Below are 25,529 nucleotides of genomic sequence, written 5' to 3'. Positions count from 1 at the left end.
GCTCTTCTTGGATTCCTGGCTTTCTAAAGTTAGGTTTTAAGAGTTTGGACCCAGTTTGGCCCATTCCTAAAGTTCCTCCGGCCCGTTGCTTTTTTCAAGGAAGCGCGACTCCCAACTAGGCAAGCTTCGAAAAGAGAAGAAGAAAAAAAAGCACGCCCCTATGTTCCCAAAAAAACCCAAGTGGGCACCTCGCAGAGGCAGCAAAGGGCAGGCGTTCACTAGGCCCAAAGGCCGGGGGGCTCTAAGAACGCCCGCTACGCAAACACAGGCAAAGAAAAAAAAAAACAAAACGATTAGGAGCTCCGCTGCTTTACACCGTCGCCAAAAAAGTTCAGCACGGAGTACCTTCAAGCAGCCCCCTTCCCAGAGCCCACCCTTCCACCCTTACTTCCCACTCCTCCCAACCCGAGAAACACTTCCCCAACCCACCCATTCCCGGGAGCATTCTGACGCCAAGCCCGGCCCGCGCCGCCTTTTCACGGGACCGTGAGCCTGCGTCACTTCCGGAGGCGGGGCGTCCTGGGCGGGGCCCGAGCGGGGGGAGGGGCGCGGCCAGGTCCGCGCAGGCTCGCCGGGGCCGCAGCCTCCGAGCTGAGCGCTTGACTATATATGGTCAAAGCTGGGGGCGAGCCGCGCGCGGGGCCGCGCTTCCGGGTTCGGCGCGTCCGCAGCGGCAGCGCGCAGGGCAGGGCGCGAGCCGGCCTCTGAGCCCCGGCCTCGGACCGCCCCCTCCGCGCCCGGCACGCCCGGCGCCGCCTTTCGGCCCCTGTCCCCGGCTCGGCCTCTGCCAGGTCTGACTCGCGGCGCGCGCGGCCCGGAGGCTCTCGGCGAGCGCGGCGCGGTAACAAGTGGGCAAGGATGCCGTACGAGATCAGTAAGTGCGGCGGCCCGGTGCCCCCGGGTGGGCGCCCGCCCTGCCTGGCCCCTTTGGCCATCCGCGCGGCGCGGGGCGCGGGCAGCCTGGCGGGGTCCCCGGGCGCGGGGGAGGGGTGGGCGCTCAGGCCGGTGAGCGCCCCGCCGCCCTCGGGGGCTCGGGGCCGCGATCCCCCGCCGGGGGGACCCCCCAAAGTTGGCGATGCGGTCCGGGCCCGGCCAACCCCCGCACCCCTGAAAGGGCCTGGTGGGGAGTGCGGAGCAGGAAGTCGCGCCGTCTCTGCGCTCCTTCAAAGTGGCGGCTGCCCCTCTGGGTGGAGGCAACAGGTGACCGGCTGAGACCGGTCCGGGGCCCCTCTCCTTCTCCCCCATCCCTCCCTCCCCTCCGTCCTCAGCCCGGCTGGCAGCCGAGGCCGGGGCTGCCCCTCATGTGCCCTGCTGTGTGTGTGTGTCTCCGCAGAGAAGGTGTTCGCCAGCCTCCCCCAGGTGGAGAGGGGTGTCTCCAAAATCATCGGCGGCGACCCCAAGGGCAACAATTTTCTTTACACCAATGGAAAGTGCGTCATCCTAAGGAACATCGACGTGAGTACCTACTCCCTTCCCCCCACGGGCGCCGGTTCCTTCCCTGGGCACAGCTCTCTGGTTAAGGTTAATTCCCCTTCCCCCCCTCACCTCCCGCCCAGTGGCCTGGGGAGAGGACGCCACGCCCCCTCGGCCTTGGGACCACACCTCGGAAGCCCAGGAAGGCAATTTCACGTTTCTCCGGGGTCCTTTCTTCGCTGGGGATGCTGAGGCTCAGATCAGTTCAGTTTATGAGAATAGGGGCTCTGGTTGGAGGGATCAGGCAGACCCGGGCACTGCTTGACCTTGGGGTGGTTGGCGCCTTGGGCCTCTGAGGCTCAGTTTCCTCATCTGTTAAATGGAGATGAGGGATGAGCCCCCCGCCCCCACTTTCCCTGGGCCCCCCCTGAGTGAGAGGATGCGTCCGTCCAGCCCAGCAGGGCTGGCTCACTCCCACCACTTGGTAAATGGCACTTAGGTTTAATCATTTAACATCTAAGGCCTCCCCTTGTGGGGGAGCCCAGACTCACACCGAGGCCTCTGCACTCCAGCCTGATCTTCCCCCTGCAGATGTGAGCCCCCAGGGCAAAAATCAGGAAGTAGTTTATTCCCCTGAATCATTTGCATGTACCCAGGCTGAGAATGCTTCTAGAACCCATTCCCTGGGAACTCCTCGAAAATTTCCGTTACTTCTCTGTAATTATTGAAATGACCCAGTCTGCTTGTCCGTGTCTCTGCGGCTGGAATTGCACACTGCAATCTTTCTTTCGCCTCAGCCTGAGTGGAGTGGGGGATGGATGCGGGAGGTGCCAGCGTGACTGTTTGGGAGTGGGGGGGGGGGGTTCCTGCACTCGGGGTGGGGCCTTGTGCACAGTGTGTGGGTGGATGATTTGACTGGTGATGCAGCTAAGGGGTGTCAACTGAAATTCAGGAGTGTTGGGTGAGTTTACCCTGGGAGCGGGGGTTGGGGGTGTCACTTTTGAGACATCTTGCTCTCGGGAGGGAGTGAGGGTGCTCTGGGGGCCTTGGTTTCCTTGTCTGAGAAGAGAGGCCTCTGTGTGGTCCTGGGTGTTGCTGGCTCTGCCCGGTCTCTGGTTCTGCCAGCCAGTCCCCCGGGAGCCGGGGCTGCGGCTGGCCGTTTCTGCCCTGCTTGGGATCCTGGGCACCTCACTTGAGGGGGTGGGTGGGTGTGAATGTACTTTGAAGGTGCTAAGTGCGCCTCTGCTCGACAGGGATTCCTAGAAAGCTGATCCTGTCCTGCTCAGAACTGGGGGAAACACCGCCGGGAACTTTGATCATAAAAATCTGAAGGCCTCCAGAGAGGTTCTGAGATCGTGAGAAAATAAAGTGGAGAGGGTCCAGGCAGACACTCACTTGCAGTTTGTCGAGTAAAATGGGCAAGCGCGTCAGCGGGATGGATACCTGGGTTTGCCCCTAAAGAGGCGCGCGGGTCCCGGCAGGCTACACTCACAGGTGGGCGACTGCACATGAAGACCCACTGTGTGTGTGGTACCCTGAAAGGTTCTTAACAGCCAGCATCTCCTTCCACCCCACAGTGGGCCCATTGCTCAGAACGGGGGTCAGTGAGGTGAAGGCGGCCAGTGACTGGAGCTGCTTCCAGTGGAGACGCTGTTTACAGCCGCAGACAAGCACCCTCTTTGCAGGAGGTGTTCCCTGACTTGTGGCACCCATTCTCCCTGTTCTTCTGAGCTTCTCATTTTTATGGGCACCCCAGAGTTTTCCATTCTCTTCTGAGGCCCTTTCCCATGTATTTGTAAGTTTCCGCGGGGCCAGGACGGCCCGGGGATGTGGCTCGTGCCTTCCTCCCTGTTCTGCGCGCACATCGGGCCTTTGGGCTTCTGTTTGATGGGGAGGACCTTGAGTGGGGGTGATTTTTATTAGGGCAGCGTGCGCCTGGGAAGAAGACAGGGATTTCGGGGGCGCTGAGGAAACAGGAAGGGAGGTGGTCTGGTGGGTCAGGGGCTAGAGAAAAGAAGGGAGGTGGGGACCAGCTCCCAGGATGTCCGCCAGATGTCTGGTTGGCAGCTCCTACTGAACTTGCCCGAGCCGCGTTGGGGGGTCCCCACGTGGTCTTCCCCAGAGGTGCTGCTGCGCCGCCGTTGCCCGTGCTGTGCAGACCCCAGCCTGGAACTTCTTCCTCCCCTCCTCCTTCGCCCCGGGTTAGTTCTTCCGTAAACCCTGCTGGTCGTGTTGGGAGACCTCAGAATCAGATTTTCACCACTTTCTACCCTCCTCCATGCTGCCCTGCACTCCCGCCTGGGTGGCAAAGACACAATGCCCAGCGGCTCTTCCTGCTTCCACCCTGGGCTCCTCGGTCTGCCCGGCACCGAGGCCGGGCTGGTTATGTTAAAATAGGAGACGGCATGGCGCCTACACTCCCCCAGCAAGGCCCACGGGCCTCCCCGTCCAGCCTTGCAGCCCCGACCTCCCCCGCTGCCTGCCTTCTCCCACCGGCTCCAGGCACCCTTGCTTCCGTGCTCTCCGCACCGCATTGGGGTCTCAGGACGCAGGAATTGCTGTGGCCTTTTCTGGATATTTTTTCCTCAACTAACTGCATGGCTCGCTACCCTTTTGGCTTTAGGTTTCTGTGGCGATGTGGCCGAGGGGCAGGGCCCCTCCTAAATGGCGCTCCGTCCTGGCCTCGTCTCCCCCTCGGTGCTGACCCTGTGTGGGGAGCCGGCCGGCCGGCAGCCGCTGTAACCTGCGCCCAGGCCTAGCACAGCGTCTGGTACATAGTAGGTGCTCAGGACGTCATTTGTGGATTGAAAAGCCTTGAAAGCCTCCAGGCTGTGTGCATGGAGATCACAGGCAGCCACTGATGGCTTTTCTGTGTGGAGTAAGAAAGCCTCAGCCCCGTTCAGGCTTCTGGACCTAAATTTTGTTTCAAGCAGGCATCAGACCTTGCTGACGTTCCACGGCTGTCATTCATTTTGTTGCTTTTAAAGTTGTTTTGTGAACGCAGCATAAGGGCACTCAAGCTTGTAGCTAAGAGTGTTTCTTATCATTTTTTTTTTCAACACATCCAATTGCCACACCTCGGAGAGGAAGTCCTCTGCAGAGTTAAAAGCGTGCGGTGATGGGGCCTCCAGAAAGGAGTGTTCCAGAGGAGGGGACCTGATACACTGCTACCTCGAGGCCTGCATCGCCCTGCCCTCCGCCCGCTGTGTGGTCTGGAAAGGTTACCCCGTGGATGTGAAGGAGCCTCTTAGGATTCTAAACTGCCCGGGGTCACCTCCCTGTAACACAGCCTTGGCCGGTGAGCCTCCCAGCAGAGGCCCCTCCGCTTCCAGAAGCAGCCGACAGATTTGCTACAAGGGCAGGTTGGGGGCTTGCTTTTTATCATATCCAGGCCCTAGATTCCAGAACTAAAATAGGTGTATTTGAAAAAATATATATACATATATAAAGTTAGATTCCAGGGAGTGCGGTGTTTGTAGCAGGTTGACACTGCTGTGCATCCAAGCACAGGGTCAGGGGACTCATCTCCTTGAACGGGATGTGGACCAGGTCGGGGAATGTTGAACTTGAGTGCCGAGGTTCATGTGGAGCGATCTGCCGCCAGTCAGGCGCGGCAGGGCCACCTGCGCGTCCCCTCCAGGTGGGGGGTGGGGGTGTGTATGGGAAGGGACAGATGGCCGGAGAAGGACTGACCTTGTCCCTTCTGTCCCATCGCATGTGCCTCCGAGTCTCGTGTGCCTGGGATGGTCACCGGCCCTGCAGGGAACACAGACACAGACCCTGCCTTGAGTGGGAGGGAAACGGGCGCCAGGGTGACAGAAGGAAGTGGAGTGTCCCATCACTGCCTGGACAGAGAACAAGCAGGCAGCACAGGCGTGGGGTCCAGGGCCAGGAAGGACCTGGGGTCTGACCCTTGCCACGTGAGATGCTGGGTCCCTGAAGGCCCCAGAGTTGCACAGGGCCCTGGTCCTGGGGACTTGCCTGTCACGTGGCTGTCAGTCCAGTGACCCTTAGGTGCTTTGGCTGTGACATCACTGTCCCCACCGTTAACAATCATAGAGGGATCCCCTGATGTCAGGGAAGGTGACACTCGGACATGACTGATGTTGAGAAGAAGAGACGTGTCATTACCCTGGGGGGTGGGTGGTTCTGAGCGCCTGGGGCCCAGGGAAGAGACCAGTCAGATGCAGCCAGGGTTGCAAGAGGGTCCTGCACCGGTGGTGAAGTTTCCAGGCTGGAGCATTGGGGTGGGGGCAGGGTCAGGGCTTGGGTGCTGGGGATCAGGCAGCCCTGTGACAGCCTGGCCCTGTCCTGGGGCCACCTGAGCCATGTAAAGGTTCAGCCGATGTGGTCAGGTCAGCAGAGAAGCTGTTCCGTGTCTGCAGTGTGAGGCGGGAGATCAGTTCGGAAGCTGCTCAAAGATTGATGCATCATCAGCAGGTACAGCAGCCTGCCCATCTTGGCACTTCCCACATGCATTCCCGGTCTTGCCGAGCCCTGCTTGTCCCCGTGGTGCCAAGTTTAAATCAGTGGTTCTCTGTGAGGCGGTTTTGCCCCCACCCCCACCCTCACCCTGCTGAGGGATGTTTGGCAATGTCTGAAGACATTTTTGTGCTACTGGTATCTAGTGGGTAGAGGTCAGAGATGTTGCCAAACATCCCACAATGCACAGGACTGTCCAGCAGTGGAGAGTTACCCAGCCCCAATGTCGCTGAAGAACCCAGTCGGTAGCCTTCTAACACACCAGGTTAGTGCTTTGAGTGGAGAGAGTCTTGAGTGCTTTGGGAAGGAGAAGGAGGAACCAGCTGTGCTGCAGAGCCACAGGGAAGGCTTCTGGAGAAAGGGCACTTTTGAGTGGGGTTTTGGAGGGTGAGTAAGAGTACTTCAGGAAGAGGATTGAGATTGCAGAGATAGTCAGACTCTAGACAGGGAATACACGTGCCCAGAGCTGAAAGTTCAGCTCGTGTCCTCTTAGCTCTGGACTCACAGAGTCCTTTTGGAACATTCCTTCCCCTCCTGGGGGCAGGATAGCAAAGCTGTCTTTGAGGGGAAAGAAGAAGAGGTCGCAGCCTCATGCTTGGGGCCAGAGGCGAGGTGGGCCTGTTCCTGGTCACACTGCAAGCTGCCCCAGCCTCCTGATCCCTGCCCGGTTCCCCACCCCGTGCTTTATTCCTGGTGGTACGTAGACCCTTGTGTTGGAAAGGCCTTCAGACTCGTTCTCCAGGGTCTGGGGTGGCACCTCCCTGGCTGTGGTTAGTGATGCGCCCGTGGACCTGGGTCCCCAGCTTTGGTTGGCAGGCTCATAGCTTCACCCACAGGCCTTAGCTCTGCCCTCTGGAGTCTTACCCTGAAGGGTGGTCCCTCTGCCCCACACTCACGTGCACGTCCCGGGCCTGCATCCCGGGAGCGCCCCTGCTCCCTCGTCAGCGCGCAGCCCTGGGCCCTGCCTCTAGCAGCTGGGCTGCCCTTGGCCGAGCACATTTTGCGTGGGCCTGTACTGGCCTCCTTTGGTTCACTTCCCACATCTGTAAGGATGGAGAGAGTTGGGGGGCGGTCAGCGTGAACCAGTTCACAAGTGTCTGTAGAGGGTCGCCCGGGCCGTGACAATGCCTGTGCCGCCTCCGCCGTCACGACCGCCCTGTTGGGTGGATACTCTCTTTTTAGCGACAAGGACCCCAAAGCCCCGAGGGGTGTTGGGATTTGAACCTGAGTGGTCACCACCACTGTCTCCTCTCACAACTCCTCAGAAGGGCCTGGGCAGGCAGAGGGAAGAGGGCACACAGGAAGGGAGGCGGCCGGGTCCTGGGTGCGGGGGCTCTGGTGTGCCCAGCGTCATGTGGGGAGCCCCGCAGACCCCTGTTCTAGGGCTTGGTTTGCTTGGGGGCGGGGGGAGCTAAACTGGGAGACAGGTGCAAAGTCGTTCTGGGAGTGGCCTCTCCTGCCACCATGGTTGAACCCCTGGCCCTACCTGGTTCCCAGGCAGGTAGCTGTGGCAAACCTCTGTTCGCTGAGTTAAGGACTCAGGCTACCAAGGCTACCAGTCGTAGCAAGAGGGTAAAACTGAGAATAAAGGCTCTTAGCTGAGTCCAGGTCCCAGCCCCGCCACGTACCAGCCGGGTGGCCTTGGGCACGTCACCCCATGTCTCTGCCCCATTTCTTCGCCTGTACAGTGGGGTGCTGAGGTTATCTTTAGGGGCTGTCGTGAGGTTTCAGAGAGAATCAACAGACGCCGCCCGCAGGGTGACTGAGAGTGGTCGTCAGCATCTATGGTTGTGCCTCCATAATCGGCCGCCAGGGTCCCCCATGCCCTGGTCCTTTGGGGTGTTCAGGGGCTGCTGTGGCGAATCAGACCTGGGCCCTGCCCTCTGTGGGGTCCACTTAGTGAGAAGCTTAGTGGGCAAAAGAGTGACACGCAGTCCCAAGCAGGGAGTACTAAGGGCCGTGGGATGGGAGTTTAGGGAAGGTAGCGTGGGCTTTCTGGGCCAGGAGGGATCTCTTCCGGGTTGGGGCATCAGGGAAGGCTTCTTGGAGGAGGTGGCCTTTTGTCGGAGTGTTAGAGGTAATTAGGAGAAGGTTATCTGGGACGGAGGCCAGTAAGGGAAGAATGTCACAGCTAGTGCTTTGGTGGAGGAGGGACCGGGTGGAATGAAGTGGCCTTTGGATCAGTGGTTAGGGCTGCGTCCCTCTGGGTGAGAGGGCACCTTGAAGGGCGGAGCTCACCTGTTCTCGCCCGGGTGGCTGATTGCCCAGAATGGATGCGGGGAGGTTTTTGGAGGACTGAATGGACTGTACTTGGTGCCACCTCACTGTCCCCTGAGGCAGGGTGATCAGGCTTAGCCTCTGGGTTCCGGCCTGCAGGTCTGGGAACTAGAGGTTTTGAGGTTTGTGGGGCTGCTTTGCAGCCGGGTGACTCTGCAGTCCCCTGATTTGGGCCCTAATCGCCAGTGTCCAGAGGGCCCTGCAGGTTGCGTTTGCTCTGTGGGCCCAGCCACCAGCGCCTGCTTCCAGGAACTGGGTATGTGTGGGAAGCCAGTGCTCCGGAAATCTAATCCTCCCGAAGGTCATGCTCGCTTCGCCTGAAGTTTGGAGGCAGCCCAGCGCGTTCTGGAGGCTGCAGGGGACTGCGGGGGCCTCCGGCAGTGCGTGTCCCGCAGCCACACTGGGCAGGCGGCCTTCCCCACCCCCCATGACCCTCGGGTTCTCAGGGGCCAGGCCTGCCTTGGCAAAGCTGCCCAGCCCTGTAACCTCACCTGTACAGTGCGGTGGTGACCTCTGACCCCCTCTGCCCCAGTACCTGAGCCTGGGAGGACAAAGGAATGTGAAAGAGTCGGGGAGGGGGGGGGGGTCTCCCCCTTCTGTGTGGTAGCCTGTTTTGAGAGGGGGGAGAGCAGAAAGCTGTCCAGGGAGGTCACTTAGTTCCCTGGTCTGGGGAGGGGGCTTCACACACATGGGGGAGCTGGGGACGCTGCCTCCATGGGCCCTGGGCACCTGCAGTGCTGGGCCCTGAGCAGGCCTCTGAACGATGCCTTCAGACCTGCGACCTGAGACCGGTGGATCCACGGGAGGCAGAGGGATCAGCTCAGATGATTGTGTCACAGTCCAGGAAGAGCTGGAAGGAGTCTGGCCGGGAGCAAAAAGGTGGGGTTGGGAGCTACTGGAGAAGACAGGACAGGGTGGGACAAGCCTGGGGTCACAGGTGGGGGGCAGGGCTGGGACAGCCCTGGGGTTGCAGGTGGGGGCAGGGCTGGGACAGGCCTGGGGTTGCAGGTGGGGGCAGGGCTGGGACAGGCCTGGGGTTGCAGGTGGGGGCAGGGCTGGGACAGGCCTGGGGTTGCAGGTGGGGGTAGGGCTGGGACAGGCCTGGGGTCACGGGTGGGGGCAGGGCTGGGACAGGCCAGGGTGGAGAGTGACAGGCAGGGTGGCATGAGCCCCGGGTCTCAGAAAGACAACGGGAGGTTTTTGCGAGCCCTCTCAGCCTCTGCCCACATCCGCTAGGCGCCCACAGGCCTCGAATGCCAGGGCTTCCTCCTGATTTCTGCCTGAAGTCCCTTGTTCCCTGCTGGAGGCTGGGCAGGAAGGAAGTCCTGGGAGGGGCTCCCCAGCTTCACACCCTCGGGCGGACCTCCCAGCCCCTTTTGAAGGTCTCCCCGCTGTGCCCGGAGTTGGCTTCCTTCCTTTCTGTCTCGTTCCCCTTCCTGATAAACCTCACACCCCACCTGTTCTCTGGAGACCACAGGAGAGGGAGGGGGGCAGTGGGAGAGCTGCCGCCTGCTGGAGGGTCTCAGTGCCTGTGCTGAGCCTGGCCTGCAGCGGGCTCAGTGGGGACGGGCGGTGTCATTTCTGTGCGGAGCAGTGGGCGGATGGATGTGTTCTGTTCATTGTGTTCAGCCTGGAGCACCTGCCCTCAGCTGTGTTGCGGGTACGGACCAGTGCTGTGTGACCTGCCCAGGAGCCGCGGGGATGAGCCCTGGGCTTCACTCACCCCGATCTTTTAGGGCAGAACCTCCTCGCGGTGCCACTGCTTGTTCATCTTCCAACCCCCACCCCTTCATCCCACTCCCAACCGGCCAGGGCCCAGGGAGCCCACCCTTTCAGGGCAGTGCCAGCTGTACATCCAGCCTGGGCATTAGTTGTGCTCCAGATGGCTCTCTTGTCCATGGTCCCCTTGGTCAGCCTTGCTGTAGATGCCTGGACACGGGCCTTGGCGGCTGTGGCCTGGCCGCCACCCGCTTTTCCCAGCTTCTTTGCACGAGGCTGGTCTGTGTTAGAACATCTGGATGCGAAGGACCAGCCTGGGAAGGAACGGGTCAGATGAGGTGCGTGTTAATGGACACCGGGCAGTGCTGTTTCGCGGAGGGGTAATTGAGACACGAGGAAATCTACTTAAGTGCACAACTGGAGTTTCGACACACATACGCCATCCCGTGACCACCACGGGAAATCACACGACAGAACATTCCGGTCCTTCCCAGAGCGCCCTCTAGACCACTCGCGGTCCATGGGCTTCTCCACTGCCCCGGGCCCTGGCGGCCCGACCTGCTCCCTGTGCCTGTGGGCTCGCCTCTCTAGGCTCATCACAGAGGACCCCTGCGGATCGGTCTCTGGCAACTCGGCGTAAGGCTTCTGAGGCTCCCGCCTGGGCTCGCGTCGTATCCCGCCAGTCTGACAGCACTGTTTGTTTCTCCAGGCACGGGGGGGGGGGTGGTGGGGGGGGGGGACTTGTGGGGGCTGTCTGAACCTTCATGCTTGTGTGTCCTTTTGTGGACACGCGCCTTTATTTCTCTTGGGCAAATACCTAGGAGTGGGTAGCTGGGTTTGTGTATATGTTTGACTTTATAAATAACCAGCAGCCAAACTAGTTCCCGGCTCTGTCGTCGTGGTAAGCATTGCACACCGTACCCCACCCCCCGCCCTTGCCAACCTTTGCTGCTCTAGGCCTTTAGTTGGATCAGGTCCAGTGGGCATGTGGTGGTTTCCATCGTGGTCCTGATTCGCATTTCCCAAAGGCTAATGACATCGAGCGCCTTTTCATGTGCTCGTTCGCCATTCGCAGTTTCTTTAGATGCTGGATGCGTTTCTAATTTCATTTAGCAAATGTTTATTCCGCTGTGGATTGATTTATGAACCACCTCACATGAAGCTAAGTGTTAGGTCCTAGGGGCAAGAGGACCGTGTAAACTTTTTAGTTCCCCCCAAAACATTTATTGAGCATCTGTTATTTGCTAACTATTGTGATGGCCAGAGAGATAAATGCACCTGAAGCAGGTCAAAGGAAAGCTGGAGGAAAGGGACAAAAAGGTCGGGGACGGAGTTCCCTTGTGTTGCAGCAGGTTAAGGATCCCACCTCGTCACTGCAGCTGCTCAGGTTGCTGCTGTGGCGCAGGTCCCATCCCTGGCCCGGGAACTTTCACATGCCACAGGCCTGGCCAAAAAAGGAAGAAGGCCAGGGAGTGTGTCATAACTGCCTTGGGGACGTGTTAAATGCTTTGGAAGCGCAGGAGAGAGCAGTGGCCGTCACGGGCGGCTTGGCGCAGATGGCCCGGTTAGGCCTGCTAAGTGGGTGTTAGCAGCAGAGAGAGGTGTTGCTGGCGAGGGCACAGCACTGCCAGAGACAGGGGGCTTCCAGGAGTGGCGGGAGGGTAGCTGACCGGCTAGAACTTAGGGCGCTTCTCTGGGCTCAGTGTGGTGGGATGGCGGGGGTGTCCTGTGGCCGGTAGGCTGAGAAGCATCCATCTGACCTTGTTGAGGGGTGTAGGGAAGCAGGGAGGGGAGACCCAGGGTGGCTGGAAGAGCAGGGGCTGTACGAGTCGGGTAGATGTGCCTAGAGCAGCCTCTCTGGAACCTGCGGTGTGCACAGCTGCCTCTTTGCAGAGGGCTCCTGTTCCCTGCAAAGCAGGGATGAGGCGGCCGGGTCTCCCCTCCCTCCCGGAGGAAGGCTCAGCCTCGGAGACAGATCCAGAGCTTCTCGGCGTGTGCTTCGGGTTGTGTGTGTGTGGGAGGTGCGAGTGGGGGAGCACCAGGATCTGCTTTGAGTACGTTAGCCGTGAAAACGTAATTGCTGGGGAGTAAAGTGCTCCCAGACAGATGCTGGCCCCGTTCTTGCTGCAGAGTCCAGCCAGCCCTGGAGCCGCGCCACGGGAGGGAGTTTCCCAAACCAGGGATTTCAGCGAGGAGGCTCCCGCCTGCTGGCCCCCCTCTATTCTCGCACCTCCAGCCCAGAGGCTCTGGTTAAGGTCAGACAGTGCCTGGTAGCCTGGGGTAGGGCTGGCTCTGAGCAGGGGGACTGGCTCTGGGGACCTGGGAATGCCGCAGCAACTGGCAGCTTCCCACAGTGCAAGAAAATCATAGGGTTTTTTTTCCTAATGAAACTTTAATTTCCTATATCTCTGACACAAATGCTTGCTTGTGCTCTGGCAAGTACAGAAAAGCAGACGAAAGAAAATGAGCTCAGATTTTACAAAAGAGTTAAAATTATCTAGGATTCTGTCACCTAGGCAGGTATGTGTACTTCTGGGATTGTCTTTCTGGAGCTCTTGACCTGTGTGTGTGTGTGTGTGTGATTTTCCCACTGCGACCCGTGACTCCGGGAGCAGGAGGTAGCGTGACTGCCCCAGTCGATCGGCGTGCCCTGTGTTCACTGCGCTCTCTTCCCGCAGAACCCGGCCGTGGCTGACATCTACACGGAGCACGCCCATCAGGTGGTGGTGGCCAAGTATGCGCCCAGCGGCTTCTACATCGCCTCTGGAGGTACCCTCTGCGCGCTGGTTCCTGGGTGCGGGTGGTGAGGCCCCACCCCCCAGTCCTGGAGCCCAGCTGGGTGCCTGGCTTGGGGGGGGAGGGAGGAGGGAGGAAGAGGGTCAGGGAGGATGGGGTGGCAGGTGGAAACCAGTGTGGCGAGCTTCAGTTGGGGCAGACCAGGAAAGTAGAAGCCACCGAAAAGCCACTTTCCAGACCTCTGTACCTGGCAGTGTTCCAGCTGGTTCCACCTGGGAGGTTAGCAGACCTGCTCCTATGAGGTTGACCAGAGGCCTCTGCTGGTGGCTGGATCATGATGCATAGTATCCCGGTGTGTGTGTGTGTCTCTGTCTGTGTCTGTCTGTGTCTGACTTGCAGCTGTCTTCTGTCACCTTTCTTGCTCTCCTTTCCCTGTACCATGCCCAATGCCAGCCTCGGGCAAGCTCTGGCCCTGCTCCATCCAGCCAGCTTTCCTGTGGCTCAGTGGGAGGCAGGGCAGCAGGAGGAGGTGGAGATCTTCATGTTGATTCATCTCATTCTTTGAGGTGGATCTTCTACTGTTTACAGATGAGAGAGGGAGGCACAGAAGCGAGTGGCTCACCCCATGCCTCCCATTCATTCATTCATACACTCAGCCGATGCCTATTGGCTGCCTTGCCCGCATCCAGCCTGGTCTCGGCCCCAGCAAGAGCCAGGTGGATGAGGATGAGCTGCTGTGGGCTGTCAGCCACCCTGGAGAGTGACAGAAATGAGCCAGTTGCTGGAGGAACTACCGGCCAGTGGGGGGTGGGGGCTCCTACACACAGGTGGCCATTCGTCTACACTGCCCTGGCTTCCTGCGTGGCAGGCACGCAGACCTGTCCCTAAAAGGGTCACCCCCTCCTAGCTGTGCAGCCCTCCTTAAGTAACTTACCTTCCTAGGCCTTAAGTTTCTTTTCTGTAAACTGGGGCTGCTCGTACCTACCGAATGGTTTGGGCAGAACCCAGGGCAGCAGTGCATGTAAAGTGCCTGGGGCGGCCCTGGCACTGGGGCACCCCAGGGCACACGGTGTCTGTCACAGTGCCTGAGCACACCGGGCCACAGGCATGCGAGCTGACGGCTGAGGCCGGCTGCCTGCAGCTGTGTGCAGAGGACTCGGCCAGGAGCCGGCACGTCATGGGCACTTAATGATCTTTAAGTTTAAACCTGCTCTGACTCCATGTGTATATATCTTGTGATTTATTTCAGCCCCAGGATTCCCCCACTCCTGCCCCCCTCAAAAGGCCTCTTACTTAAAGCCCTACGATCTGGCCCTGGTGCCTTTTTAAACCTGTGTCTCTTCAGGAGAGAAATGTGGTTGGCACAGCTTCCCTGCCTGGCGCTTTGAGCCGCCGCCCAGCTGCTGAATCATTCTCGGGCCCAGGCCTGCCCTCCAGTCCCCGGAGGTCGTTAATCAGACAGGCCTCAGCGGTCTTCAGGCTCTGATGCAGAATCAATGCAGAGGGCTGGCGCAGAGACCGTTGCAAAGGACGGTCACACACGGAAAGGACCCGTCTGACATGTCGCTCTCTACACTGAGGGAGGTTTGGGCTGCAGGCAGGGCCGTGGGCGGTGTGTTTTATGTTTCTAGCAAGCTGGTCCTTTGAATGGAGTGAAGACAACAAGAGATTGACTACAGAGATTAGGGCCTTGGGCTAGAAATGGAAATAGTTTGGTGCGTAGGGTCTGGAGCGGAGCAGGTGCCGTCCTCTCTGGCTAAGTGGGTTACCTGGCACTTGGGCTGCCGGCATGAGGGTGGGGTTCCAGTACCTGGGGAAGCCTGCACCCCCTCCTAGAGCTGCAGGTATCAGATCCCTGTAGGTCTGGCTGGTCCACGTTCTGCTAAATGATGGAACCTTCCAGAAGGCCCGGGTAAGGAGCCCATGCCCCAGACAGAACGGTAGTCTCTGCCCTCAGAGACCTTCCGTCCTGTGTGATGGTTCTGGGGAGCCATTTCCCTCCCGATCTCTAGCTTTCTAGGGGATCTCCCCAGGCCGTGGGGTGGGGGTTCCTGGATAGGGGCTCCTGTGCCCCGAGGACAAGGCTGTGGGCTTGCTCAGGTGGGGAACGTGGGAGGAGAGACCAGACCGCAGAGCAGGTGTGAGCAGAGGCCTCCAAGGCACCAAAAGGCCCGCTGGCTCCCCGACCCCCGCACCCAGGAAGCTGGTGTGCGCTGGGCACCAAGGTGTGGGGGCAGGCTCACCACGACGGCCGTTGCCCTGATGCAGCTCACCGTCTGTGGAAGGGGCGACGTGTGTTCCCCGTGTGGAAGGGGGTCTTGCGGGGGGAGAGAGCTCCTTCCCACTGTCACATCTGTCCCCTTGCACTGTCCTACTGTGGTACTTTTCATCATGGTCCTGTGTCCACCAAGTGCATGGGTGTGTGTGTGTGTGTGTGTGAGCGAGCCCTGGCAGATGCCTGGTCTGTGCTGCACCCCAAGCACCTGGCACAGGGCCTGTTATCCAGGGGCACGTGATCAGGGCTGCCCACATCAGATGGGACCTGAGTGCCCAGTCCCCAGCCCCGCTGTCTCTTTCCCCAGCCGCCTCCAAAGCAGGGCCCATGGGAGGAGGCTGAGGGTCTGGGCAGGCGGCGGTGGGAGAATGAGACGGTGATGCCAGGCCTGGAGCAGGGCCTGTGTCAAGGGAGAGGCAGGCAGGTCTCCTGCTGAGCCCAGGGAATCGGGCAGTGGCCCCTCTGGGCTGCGGGGTGGGTGTCACACTGGCCTTGTGCCACAGATGCTGTTTTCTCTATGACTCTGGGCAGTGTCCTGGGCTGACCTTAGCCCGGGACCATGCAGCCCAGCGTGTGTGTGCGTGTGAGCACACACGCGGGGGCTCAAGGGCCCTTCCTGCCCACGGCTCCTTTTCCAGCTCCAGCCTTGGCCACTTCCTATCCCTTCCTGCTGGGCCACTGGTTCAGCCAAGGAGCTTCACTATTCACTAGCTCGGGGGTCCGCTTTGCAACCCGCCTCAGGCCACATGCCAGGCGGTCTGGCTGGACCTTGTCCAGAGACCAGGCCCTGGGACCCCCCTCCTGTGTGCCATTCAGAGGGAGGCTAGTGTCCCCCTCATCTGGCCATAGCTGGATATGAACCCGCGTGGTAGCCCACAGGGAAGGGCCTCTGCAGAGGTTGAGGTAACTCATTGACTAGTTAAAACTAACTCACTGCAAGTATGTAGGTGTCCCAGGGGCTTGTCTGAGACTTTGCATGTTGACTCATTTTGCCATCACAACGGCCCTCTGGTGGCCGGGCAGCCCCCCGTTGCAGAGGTGTCGTCAGTGGTGTTTGAGGCCCGGAGGCCCTGGCTGCAGCTGGGCCTGAACGGGAGGAGAAAGCTGTTCCCTCTGGAACTGGCTATGGTGCTGTAGTTTGCGTTCAGTGCCCAGGCGGTGGGGTCCTGGAAACCACGTGAGCTTTGCTGTGGGGGACTTGCCCCGACCCACCCCTCGAGAGTTGGTGTGAAATGGTCCACTCTTTCTGCTCATTTGGGAAGGGGTGTGCTGGGCTTGGAGCTGGGAAGTTAGGGACAGGATGGTGGCAGGGTAAGGGGGTGTTACCTAATCACTGTCCCGCTGCAGAGGCTGCGGTGACAGCAGGCCTGGCATCAAGCTCTGTCTGTCGAATGACTCCTTCCAAAACCCACCTGTCTCCCAACTCCCTGTCGGGGTTGCTGACTGCCTGAGACGTGGAGGGGGAGTCTTGGGGGGGGGGGGCACGGGGCCTACAGGCTGCCCAGGTGCCCACGTTTCTGCGGGTTACTGCAGCCCCTGCCCCCCTACGGCACCGCTAGTGTTGTCCCATTTTGCAAATGAAGACCAAGTGTTTGGGAAGCTGCCCGGGGCCATTCGATCCCCTCCCAGGAAAGGAACACCATTGTAAAGCAAACCACTTCCTGGGAGCTCGCCACCCCGTGTCCATGGGCTTCGAGACACCCCGGGGCGGGGGCTGTGTCATCCCTGTGCCGGCTGGGCAGCTGCACAGGCCCCGACTGGTCCTCACGACGCCATAGACTGGTTGACAGCGGCTGGCTGTGGTCTACGACAGATGCACATGCTGCCTCCTACAGCCGGGCCAGCTCCAGGACCTGGGGACCCTGGGCGGTGCCCCGTGGGTGTGCCTTGTGCCCACGCGGCCCCAGCCTGGTAGTGAACGCGGCTCTCACAGCCCCGCTGCGTCCGCAGATGTATCTGGGAAGCTGAGGATCTGGGACACCACGCAGAAGGAGCACCTCTTGAAGTACGAGTACCAGCCTTTCGCTGGGAAGATCAAGGACATTGCTTGGACGGAAGACAGTAAGAGGATCGCAGTGGTCGGGGAAGGACGGGAGAAGTGAGTCTGGCCTCGGCCCCTCCCGCCCGTGTCTCTTGCTTTGCTGGCTTTGCTGTTCCTGGGCACCCCGGTGGGAGGGCAACAGTGACAGTGGTGCGGCTTGGACTGGTGTGTGTGCTGGGCCTCCTTCATGCTTGGCTTCAGCGACACGCGTGCCAGCCCCCCAGGGTTTGTGTCCCGGCCTGGGCACCTCCTCTGATCTGACACCCTTTACCCCTTTGTCCCCCGGAGCCCCAGCCACGTGCCCACATTCCAGGCAGCAGGAAAGGGAGGAGGTGAAGGCGACGGGGGTCCTAAGAGCATTTTTGGAGTCCCTCCCGGCATCTATCCACCCTGTGGCCACACCTGTCACAAGGGAGGCTGGACACACCCCACAGTCACCTTACTAAGGAGGAGGGGGAGGAGAGGCGGCCCTCAGGGGCTGCTGCACTCAGGGGCCCAGTGACCCTCAGGGTCAGTACCTACCACAACCCGGGTGTCTTAGTCCAAGTGCAGTCCGAGTTCCCTCCCCATCACCTCTGCTGCCATCAAGCACTTGGACTTGGCCAGCGCTGTCTTGGGCTCCCTTATGCAGAAGCTCCTCTTCATGGGTGATCTGATGGGTGTTCCTTCCGCCAGAGCCTTCCAAGTCACTCCTGTTGGTCTTAATTCCTTTTTCATTCAATCACAAGTAGTAACTCAAACAAATACCTTTGCACTGACTGCCAGCTGAGAGCAAGGCAGCGTCTGCTTTCTAGTAGCTGGTGTGTTTCCTGGTCCCTCCACCCCGGTAAGACTGTTGCAGAATTAATAAAGCCTTGGAGCTGCCCCCGGTGGCTGCTCTCAAGGCACCTTCACGTGGGGGGCTCGTCAGGCCCGAGCGCCAAGGCACAGACCTCCAGTTCCTTCCCAGAGGCACTTGCGGCCACTCCTGCCTGTCCTCCGACCCTTTAGAGGAGTCCTGGGCGCCGCCTGTGGTTTGTTCCCTCGGGGGGCGTGTAAGAAGCACCGTTGTGAGCGTGCCGCCTTCCCGCACCGCTGCCTCTGAGCGCCGGCCCCGCAGCTGCCCGTCTCGGGGACCCTCGGGACTGATGTTGCCTCCCTGTGACTCCTCTCTCCCGGGAAGGTTCGGAGCCGTCTTCCTGTGGGACAGCGGCTCCTCTGTGGGCGAGATCACGGGGCACAACAAAGTCATCAACAGCGTGGACATCAAGCAGAGCCGGCCATACCGCCTGGCGACTGGCAGCGACGACAACTGCGCCGCGTTCTTTGAGGGGCCACCGTTCAAGTTCAAGTTCACAATTGGAGTAAGTGGGCTTTTCTCTGGAGGGTGGTGTTTGGTTTATATGTGAAGCCAGCGGCGTCTAGACCTGCTAGATGCTGGTGGCGCATAGCGTTAATGCCGGCGTGGCTGGGTTCCAGGTTCCAGCACGCAGCAAAAGGGGAGGGTGCCTCTCACACTGTGATCAGGCGAGCGTCCTGGCTAGAGGTGCCTTGTATGACAGGGAAGCCCAGGCCCAACGGCAGCCTGCCCTCTGGCTGTGCCAGCTTGAGACCTGCGGAGCCACCAGGGTGGCAGAGGAAATGGGCTTGCAGGGCTGTCTGGATTTGTCCCCTCTGCTGCTACCCCAGGCGAGGTGGTAAAAGCGGGGTCTCTCCTGTGACATGACACACAGTGAGAAGAACTAGATGCTTTGCCGGTGGGTGTGTGCTCTGAATGCCCCCGTGGGATGTCTCAGGCCTTCGGGACATGAGTCCCAGCCCTGCATGTGCTCCCTGACTGGAACAAGGGCCTGAGCCTCTAAGCCTCACTTCCCATCTGCAGGGTGGGCACGAGAGCCTGTGAACCGAGGCTTTGAGCCACACAGTCAGGATGCTCATTACCTGCCCCAAAGGCCTGAGGCTGGAGGGTGCCTGGCAGGGGACGGCCTTGGGAGGGGGTTCCTGAGCCTGTTCCTCCCAGTTCCTCTTGTGGGAACACTGGAAAGGCAGCTGGCAGTGGAAGAGGAGGAGGTGGCCATGGCCGCGCTGGGCTGCAGTACGGAGAGCACATGACGCTTTACCGCTGGCCTTGTCCTCTGGAGGTGGCTGAGCTGGGATTGCCCGAGGTCTGGGGATGTGTCCTCAGAGCCCTAGTGGCTCTCTGAAGAGTCCTGTTACCTTTGATGACTACACTGAGTCATAAAGAGCAGGCGGGGCGTAGCTGGAGGGGTGGCGTTGGTCCTGGGCGGGTCCCCAGGGACAGGCCTTGGGCAGTGGAAGCATTTGGAGACACAGGTCTCTGTTCGGGTACAGAGCTGGCTGGCGGGAGGCTTCTGTGCCCCAGGGGTGGGCGGGGGTTGCAGCCTGGGGTCCTCCTGACGCCCTGCCCCTCCCAGAGGCCGGCTCCCCCGGGAGGTGGTGGCGGCGCTTTGTTGGAGGCTGTGGTTCCCTAGTGGGATGAGATACCAAGGGCCTGGGGTGAGTCACACTGAGTCAGATCACCTCCCTGCTGCACTGCACCCAGGGAGGAAGGGGGGAGGTTTCCGTGGCAGCAGGAGTCTGTCCTGGCTCGTCTCCGTGCTCTGTCCCCACTCCCCGTGTCCCCACACATGTTCTTATGGTGTCACTGGGCCGTGACCTGGGCTGTGGATGGGCGGGGTTCCTCTCCCTGGCCTGGGAGCATCGCTTGCTCTTTGCAGATGTGGGTTAAACCCAGCACGGAGCAGCTCGGGGGTGGGAGAGCAGAGCCAAGACTCGCGTCCAGAGTTGGCTCCACCCTATGCTCTACCACCTGCCAGCCTTCCCCATGTGCCTGCTCGGGGACTCGGCCCAAGATTCTTCCTCTTTCCATGTTCCTTTCTATCCTGAGAGCTCTGTCCTCACCCTGCGGCCCAGCCGGCACCCATCTCCAGACTGGGCCCATGGCTCGTTCAGGCCTTCCAGTGTAAAGACGTAACAAAGATCAGAAGGGACTGAGGACCAGGAATGGGGACGTTGGGTGGCAGCCGGGCACTGCAGCTGGCTCCTGGCCCTCAGGCTGGTCGCACCTCTGGGTCCCCTGGGAAAAAGGACAAGGACGCCCTCGCAGCCCCTCAGAGTGAGAGGACAGGAGAGGTGCTGGCGGACACATGAGGGCTTCTGTTGGAAAAGATTCTAACAGGCTCGGGTGGCCTCCAGCAGGAAGGACAGGGGAACAACTGTGGATCTCTCACACCCACTTAAATGCCTTGTAAGGCGGTGACAACCTGAGGTCAGCTGTGACTGTTCCGTCTGTATCTGCCCTCAGCCCTCACGGCCCCAGAGGAGGCTGTAACGGGCAGGGCTGCCCACCCCGTCTGGGTTCCAGCTCCTGCCACCTTCCTCTTGACCTTATCAAGGGCCCTGGGGTCAGGAGCACAGAGGGGTCAAGTTCAAGTTGCTGCTCGAAAAGGAGTACGTTGTGTCCTGAATTTCAGTACACACTGGAACAACTCCGAGGAAGCTCAGAGCCCCGTGGAAGGAAAGTGCTATCGCAGACGCACTGCGTGGTCGTCCATATGCAGGTTGGGCTGTACGTGCCCCCTGCTGGCCTGAGTGCGGGGGTCCCATTGCTTTTCCTTCTTGTTCGTGAGTTACTCGTTTAAACCAGCTTCTCATGTTGGCAGAGCAAGTGTGTAGGCAAAGCTGAGTCATAGCCCAGCTTTGGCCAGGCTGTCCTGGTTCCCACCCGGGTCCTTGGTCCAGCTTGGGTCCTTGTTTGCCTGAACTTGAAATGGGCTGAGAGGCTTTGGGAACACGGGGTGGAGGAAGCTGTCCCCTGGTATCGGCCCAGCCCACCCAGGGAAGCGACTCCAGGGCCGGGGGGCTGGGCTGTGGAGCAGAGGCTGCGGGCAGCAGGGTCCACAGTGTTCTGTGCCCAGGGGTTTGGGTTCCCCTTTGAGGCCCAAAGGGAGCAGGTGAGACCTGGCCTGTTCCTGCCTCTCCTGCTTCCTGCCGAGCGCATCCCTGTGCACGAGACATCGGATGTGTGGTGACAGGCCCCATTAAGCGCCTACAGCTTACCTATCTGTCTGCACCTGGTCATGGCCTTGGACAAGCTTCCATGCCTCTCCAGCCTCTGCTTCCTCCTCTGTCCAGTGAGCAGGTGGGTTGCCCGGACAACCATGGACACTCCTGCCGGCACCTCAGGGCAGTGACTGCTGTCTGTCGGAGAGTGTGTGTCCCCAGCGTAATGACTGCTCAGAGCAGCAAGTGCCAGGGCCTCATTCACCTGTTTGTTAGGCTATGGCCGTGTGATCTGGAAACTGCCTGCCACCTCTCCCCAAGCCTCTGAGAGCAGGTGAGCACACCTGGCCTTCCTCCATCCAGCTATGCTGTGCAGTGTAGCGCCTGTGTGTCTCACATCACCCTAAAGGGGGGAGGGAGCTCATCTGGAGATCTGCCTTCGCTGTTGCTACAAGTATCGCCTTCCTAGAATAGTAAAATTCGAGCTCTAATTCATATGCAAGGATTTCTGGTTTTTTCCCGTTTCCTATTTCCTTACTCATGCCAGGGCAGAAAGCAGAAGCTTGAGGTCACATCTGTATCAGGTGCCCACCTTGTCCTGGCCGCAGGCTGCCACACAGATGGCCTGGCCTCGTCCTTAGCCACCTTCCCCCACCATGTCAGCTGTTCCGAGAGCCGTGCAGGTCAGCACCGCAGGTAGGTGTGGTGGTGCAGGAAGTCAGCAGCGAGGGGCACCATCCCTGTTTACTCCTGAGCCGACGGCAGCAGAGTGACCTGGCTGAGCTCAGCGGATGCTCCGTGGCCCAAGGATGCTAGAAGAAGCCTGTTATCCCTCCATCAGGTCCTCTTTCTCTGGAGGAAAGTGCTGGACAGATCTGTCCAGAGTGATGGGGGTGGGGGGGGTCCTTAGTGCTTCCTGCCGGGCGGGAGTGCTGCCCCTCCAGGCACTTTGCAGGAGGACCTCACAGAGTGAGGGGGGCAGTGGGTGTGGACTGAAGGGGCGAGGCCAGGTTTCGGGTCAAGGTGGAAACCCGCTTCAGGAGCGCTCGCCGTGGAGGCCCTGCTGCCCTCAGGGGGCGGGGCGGGCACGCTCCCTGAACCGTGTTCCCCTGCGAGCCCGTGAGGAGGGGAGCAGGCAGGTGGGCTCAGGGCGTTTTAGCCGAGGGTGGGGATCCCGCACGCAGGGCGCGGCGGAGCTCCTGGAGCAGCGGGGGCCTTCGGGGACACCTGAGCCGGCCGGCTGGCTGGCCAGGCCACGGAGCCCAGTGGCTCTCTGTCCCTGCGAGAGACGGACTCGGGTGCATTACCTGATTATGAGCTAATTGCTCCCTTCTCAGATTTCTCAGTGGCGAGGGGGATGTGATGGGGGGCGTCGTGGTGACGATGGGTCGTGGTGGGAAGAAATGACAGGGTGGGGGAGGTGGTGACCCTGAGAGGTTCCAGGAAGGTGCCCTGACGCCGTCCCTGCCAGAGCTGCGGGGCATGTTAGCTGTGACAGGCCGGGCGGCCTCCACCCGGGGGGCCCAGTGGGAGCAGCGCTCAGACCCACACCGTGGCGCTGCCTTCCAGGGTGGTTGGGAGGGAGGGGGCGGGAGCCCAGCATAGTCGTCTGAACCCCCAGACCCGCTCCTCCTCTGTACTCTGGCCTCTCTCTCCCTGCGGAGTGGGCTATTTTTAGCCCTCACTTTTTTGGTTAATGGGCTGCTCCTGGTTCCTCCCTTTAAATGGGCTATTTCAAGAGCAGACATCAGCCTCCTGCTCACTTGGGCTCCTGGCTCGAGTTGCAGGACAAGTTGGCAGGGAGGATCTTCTAAAGCCATGGCGCCCGGTGCCCGGGGGTGTCTGCCCGTCCAGCCTGCACCCCGTTGTTCCAGGCCTGGGGAGGGGCACCTTCACCCAGCGGGGAGACAGACGACACGTCCACACGTGTGATGCCACCTGGAGCGTCAGTGGGATGGCTCCGGCCGCAGAGATGGGGGCCTGGTGTCTGTGCTGCCTCTGCCCCCCATCGCTGGGTCCTTGCCTGTTCTCTCAGGCAGCCACTTAGCTGGGGCTCGAGTTGAGCGCAGGGTGGCCAAGGGGCTCTGGTTCACAGCGTGTTCCTCGCACCCCCACCAGAGCCAGCTCTTCTGCCCTGTCATCTGCTCCGCTGCGCCGAGCTCCTGGCATCCTGGTTCCTGGGGGGCCTGGCCAGGGCTCGGTCAGTCCCAGGGGCCCCCGGGGGGAGCCAGCCCCAGCCCTCGCCTCGCCCTCCTCACTGCAGAGGAGACCAGAGCAGCAGGGACCCGTGAGTGGCAGAGGTCAGAACAAGAGGACCAGGCCTTCGGGCAGATGTCTGGGACTTGAGCCAGGGTTTTGTCACCTAAGAGCTCTTCCTTTGACCTCATCCGGGAGCCGTGCTGGCCTGCCCGTCCTCCCCTCCCCACAGGGCGGTTCTGGGGGATAGAGAGGGGCCCTTCCACCACCAGCTCTGAACTCCAGCAGGGCCCTCAGTGTGCAGCTGGCCCCTGACAGCCATGGGGATGGCAGGACAGCGGCAGTGGCCTGAGGAGTTAAGGATCTGACCAGCAGGCTCCCTGGCCAGCCTGCCTGCTTCCTGTCCAGGCCCACAGCCAGCAGGGTCCGGGCAGCTCCGGGCGAGAAACTGGAGCCCTGGGTTCTCACGAGCCAGCCGCTCTGGGCCTGCTTGTCTCCTGGGGCGGGGGGTGGAAGGGTTGCTGGGGGCTCCCGGGGCCCTGGAGAGGGAGGATGACAGGTGAGCGGCAGCCATGGAGTGGAGGAGTCGGGGGCGGGGGGAGGCTGAGAGACCCCGGTTTGGAAAGTTGTTTGGCATCACTTTGGCTCACTTGGGCGGACTGCGCGCCTGCTGGACACGGCCGTCCTCCTCCTCCGCGGACCTGGAAACAGCAGAGCCGTAGAGCAGGATGGGGAAGGCCCCGCGTGGGCCAGCGGTTAGGGCTTGGTGCTTTCACTGCTGCAGCCCGGGTTCAATCCCTGGCCTGGGAACTGAGCCACTTCAAGCCGCTGCAGCTCTCCACCAAAAATAAAAAAGAAAGAAAGTGAAGCTGAGGATGAGGGCACACAGGACCCTGAAAAGGCAAAGCCAGTCCTTCCTTAGCGCTGGAGCGTAACCAGCCTCTGCGTCTGCCGAGTCCACACCGCCCTCTTCCCGCAGGGACACCGGTGGGCTTGGGGCAGGGCCCTCCCTCGGGACCCCCTCTTAGCCTGACTACCCCTGCAATGACCCTCTTGCCAAACAAGGTCACGTTCACAGGTCCCCAGGATTTCAGCCTGTCTTTTCAGGGCACAGTTCAGCCCCTTAACGTTACACAGTCAGACATGTGCAGCTGCTTCTGCCCCAGCAGCTCGTGTTTTAAGCTGGTCAGTGATTTACCTGGAGGGGGCGGGGGGTGGGCGCAGGTGATAGCCCCCAGCGGAAGGGCTTTCCCTGCAGGTCGGTCCGACTCAGTTCATCCCGCCCCCAGAAGAGCTGAGAGGTAAATGCCTGCCGGCAGGTGGGATAGAACAGGGACTGGGCTTCGTGTTGGTGGCTTGTGGGGTTTTCACAGGATCATGCTCTGATGCAAAGCCTTGTTGACTGAGGAAGGAATGGGTTCGTTTACTTCTCAGGTGATGGAATCACCCTGGAGGTCATGTCTCCTCATTCACTCAGACCCTTACTCCCCAAAGGTCATGGCCACTGTGTGATTTCTTTAAAATCTCAGTTCAGGGAGTTCCCGTTGTGGATCAGTGGTAATGAGCCCAGCTAGTATCCATGAGGATGCGGGTTCAGTCCCTGGCCTTGCTCGGTGGGTTAAGGATCCGGCTTTGCTTTGGGCTGTGGTGTAGGTCGAAGACTCGGCTGGGATCTGGTGTTGCTGTGTCGTAGGCCGGCAGCTCCAATTCGACCCCTAGCCTGGGGACTTCCGTATGCCACGGTGTGGCCCTAAAAAAGAAAACAGAAAACTTCAGGTCATTCAGCAAATGCCCACTGAGTGCCTTCTGTGTGCTGGGCCCAGGCCAGGACTCAGGGACGAGGCCTCACGGTCCCAGCCTCGCTAAGCAGAAGGGTTCTGGGCTGGAGCCCCTCCGGGTCCAGGGGGAGGGGGGGGCCGTCCGTGTCTGCAGAGATCATGGCGCACGTCACAGCAGAGGGAGGCCTTCCCGGCTGAACCAGACCTCCCAGTGAGTCTTCCCGGGGCTCGTCCTAGGCCCTGAAGTCTTCCGAGGATGGGTGTCCACACCAGTCGTGGTCGTGGGCTGCCTGGTTCACAGCGTGTTGCTAAACCACCTGTCATCAGTGGGTAACTGTCCACTTCCCACAGGACCACAGCCGCTTCGTCAACTGTGTGCGATTCTCTCCTGATGGGAACAGATTTGCCACGGCCAGCGCCGACGGCCAGGTGAGGGCCGGAGCCGGGCGGGGGCCGTGGAGGTGGGGGCCCAGCTCGTCCTCGGCCACTGCTCAGAACAGACTCCCTGAGGCTGGGCTCCATCCGCAGGATGTAGAAATCTTTTCTCCTTCGCCTTCTCCAGATGCACCTGTTCGTGGGCTGTGTCATTTATCAAAGCACCAGGCCTGTC

At 60.6% G+C, this 25,529-nt stretch overlaps 1 protein-coding gene across 1 annotated transcript in view; it reads left to right on the top strand.

Moving 5' to 3' along the window:
- The first annotated feature begins 658 nt into the window (after positions 1-658).
- The window catches only part of WDR1 (WD repeat domain 1), a 39,014-nt gene continuing 14,143 nt past the window's right edge, over positions 659-25,529 (top strand). Inside the window, exons 1-6 of the mRNA XM_047799547.1 lie at positions 659-874; positions 1,334-1,455; positions 12,570-12,660; positions 16,853-17,000; positions 18,106-18,286; positions 25,271-25,348. Coding sequence (XP_047655503.1) covers positions 859-874; positions 1,334-1,455; positions 12,570-12,660; positions 16,853-17,000; positions 18,106-18,286; positions 25,271-25,348 — 636 coding nt within the window. The 5' untranslated portion in view covers positions 659-858. The remainder of the gene's footprint in view (positions 875-1,333; positions 1,456-12,569; positions 12,661-16,852; positions 17,001-18,105; positions 18,287-25,270; positions 25,349-25,529) is intronic.

Source organism: Phacochoerus africanus, chromosome 10 (assembly GCF_016906955.1).
Source record: "Phacochoerus africanus isolate WHEZ1 chromosome 10, ROS_Pafr_v1, whole genome shotgun sequence".
Taxonomy (NCBI): domain Eukaryota; kingdom Metazoa; phylum Chordata; class Mammalia; order Artiodactyla; family Suidae; genus Phacochoerus; species Phacochoerus africanus.
The sequence above is the reverse complement of the archived record's forward strand: the minus strand, read 5'-3'. Positions and strand labels throughout refer to the sequence as shown.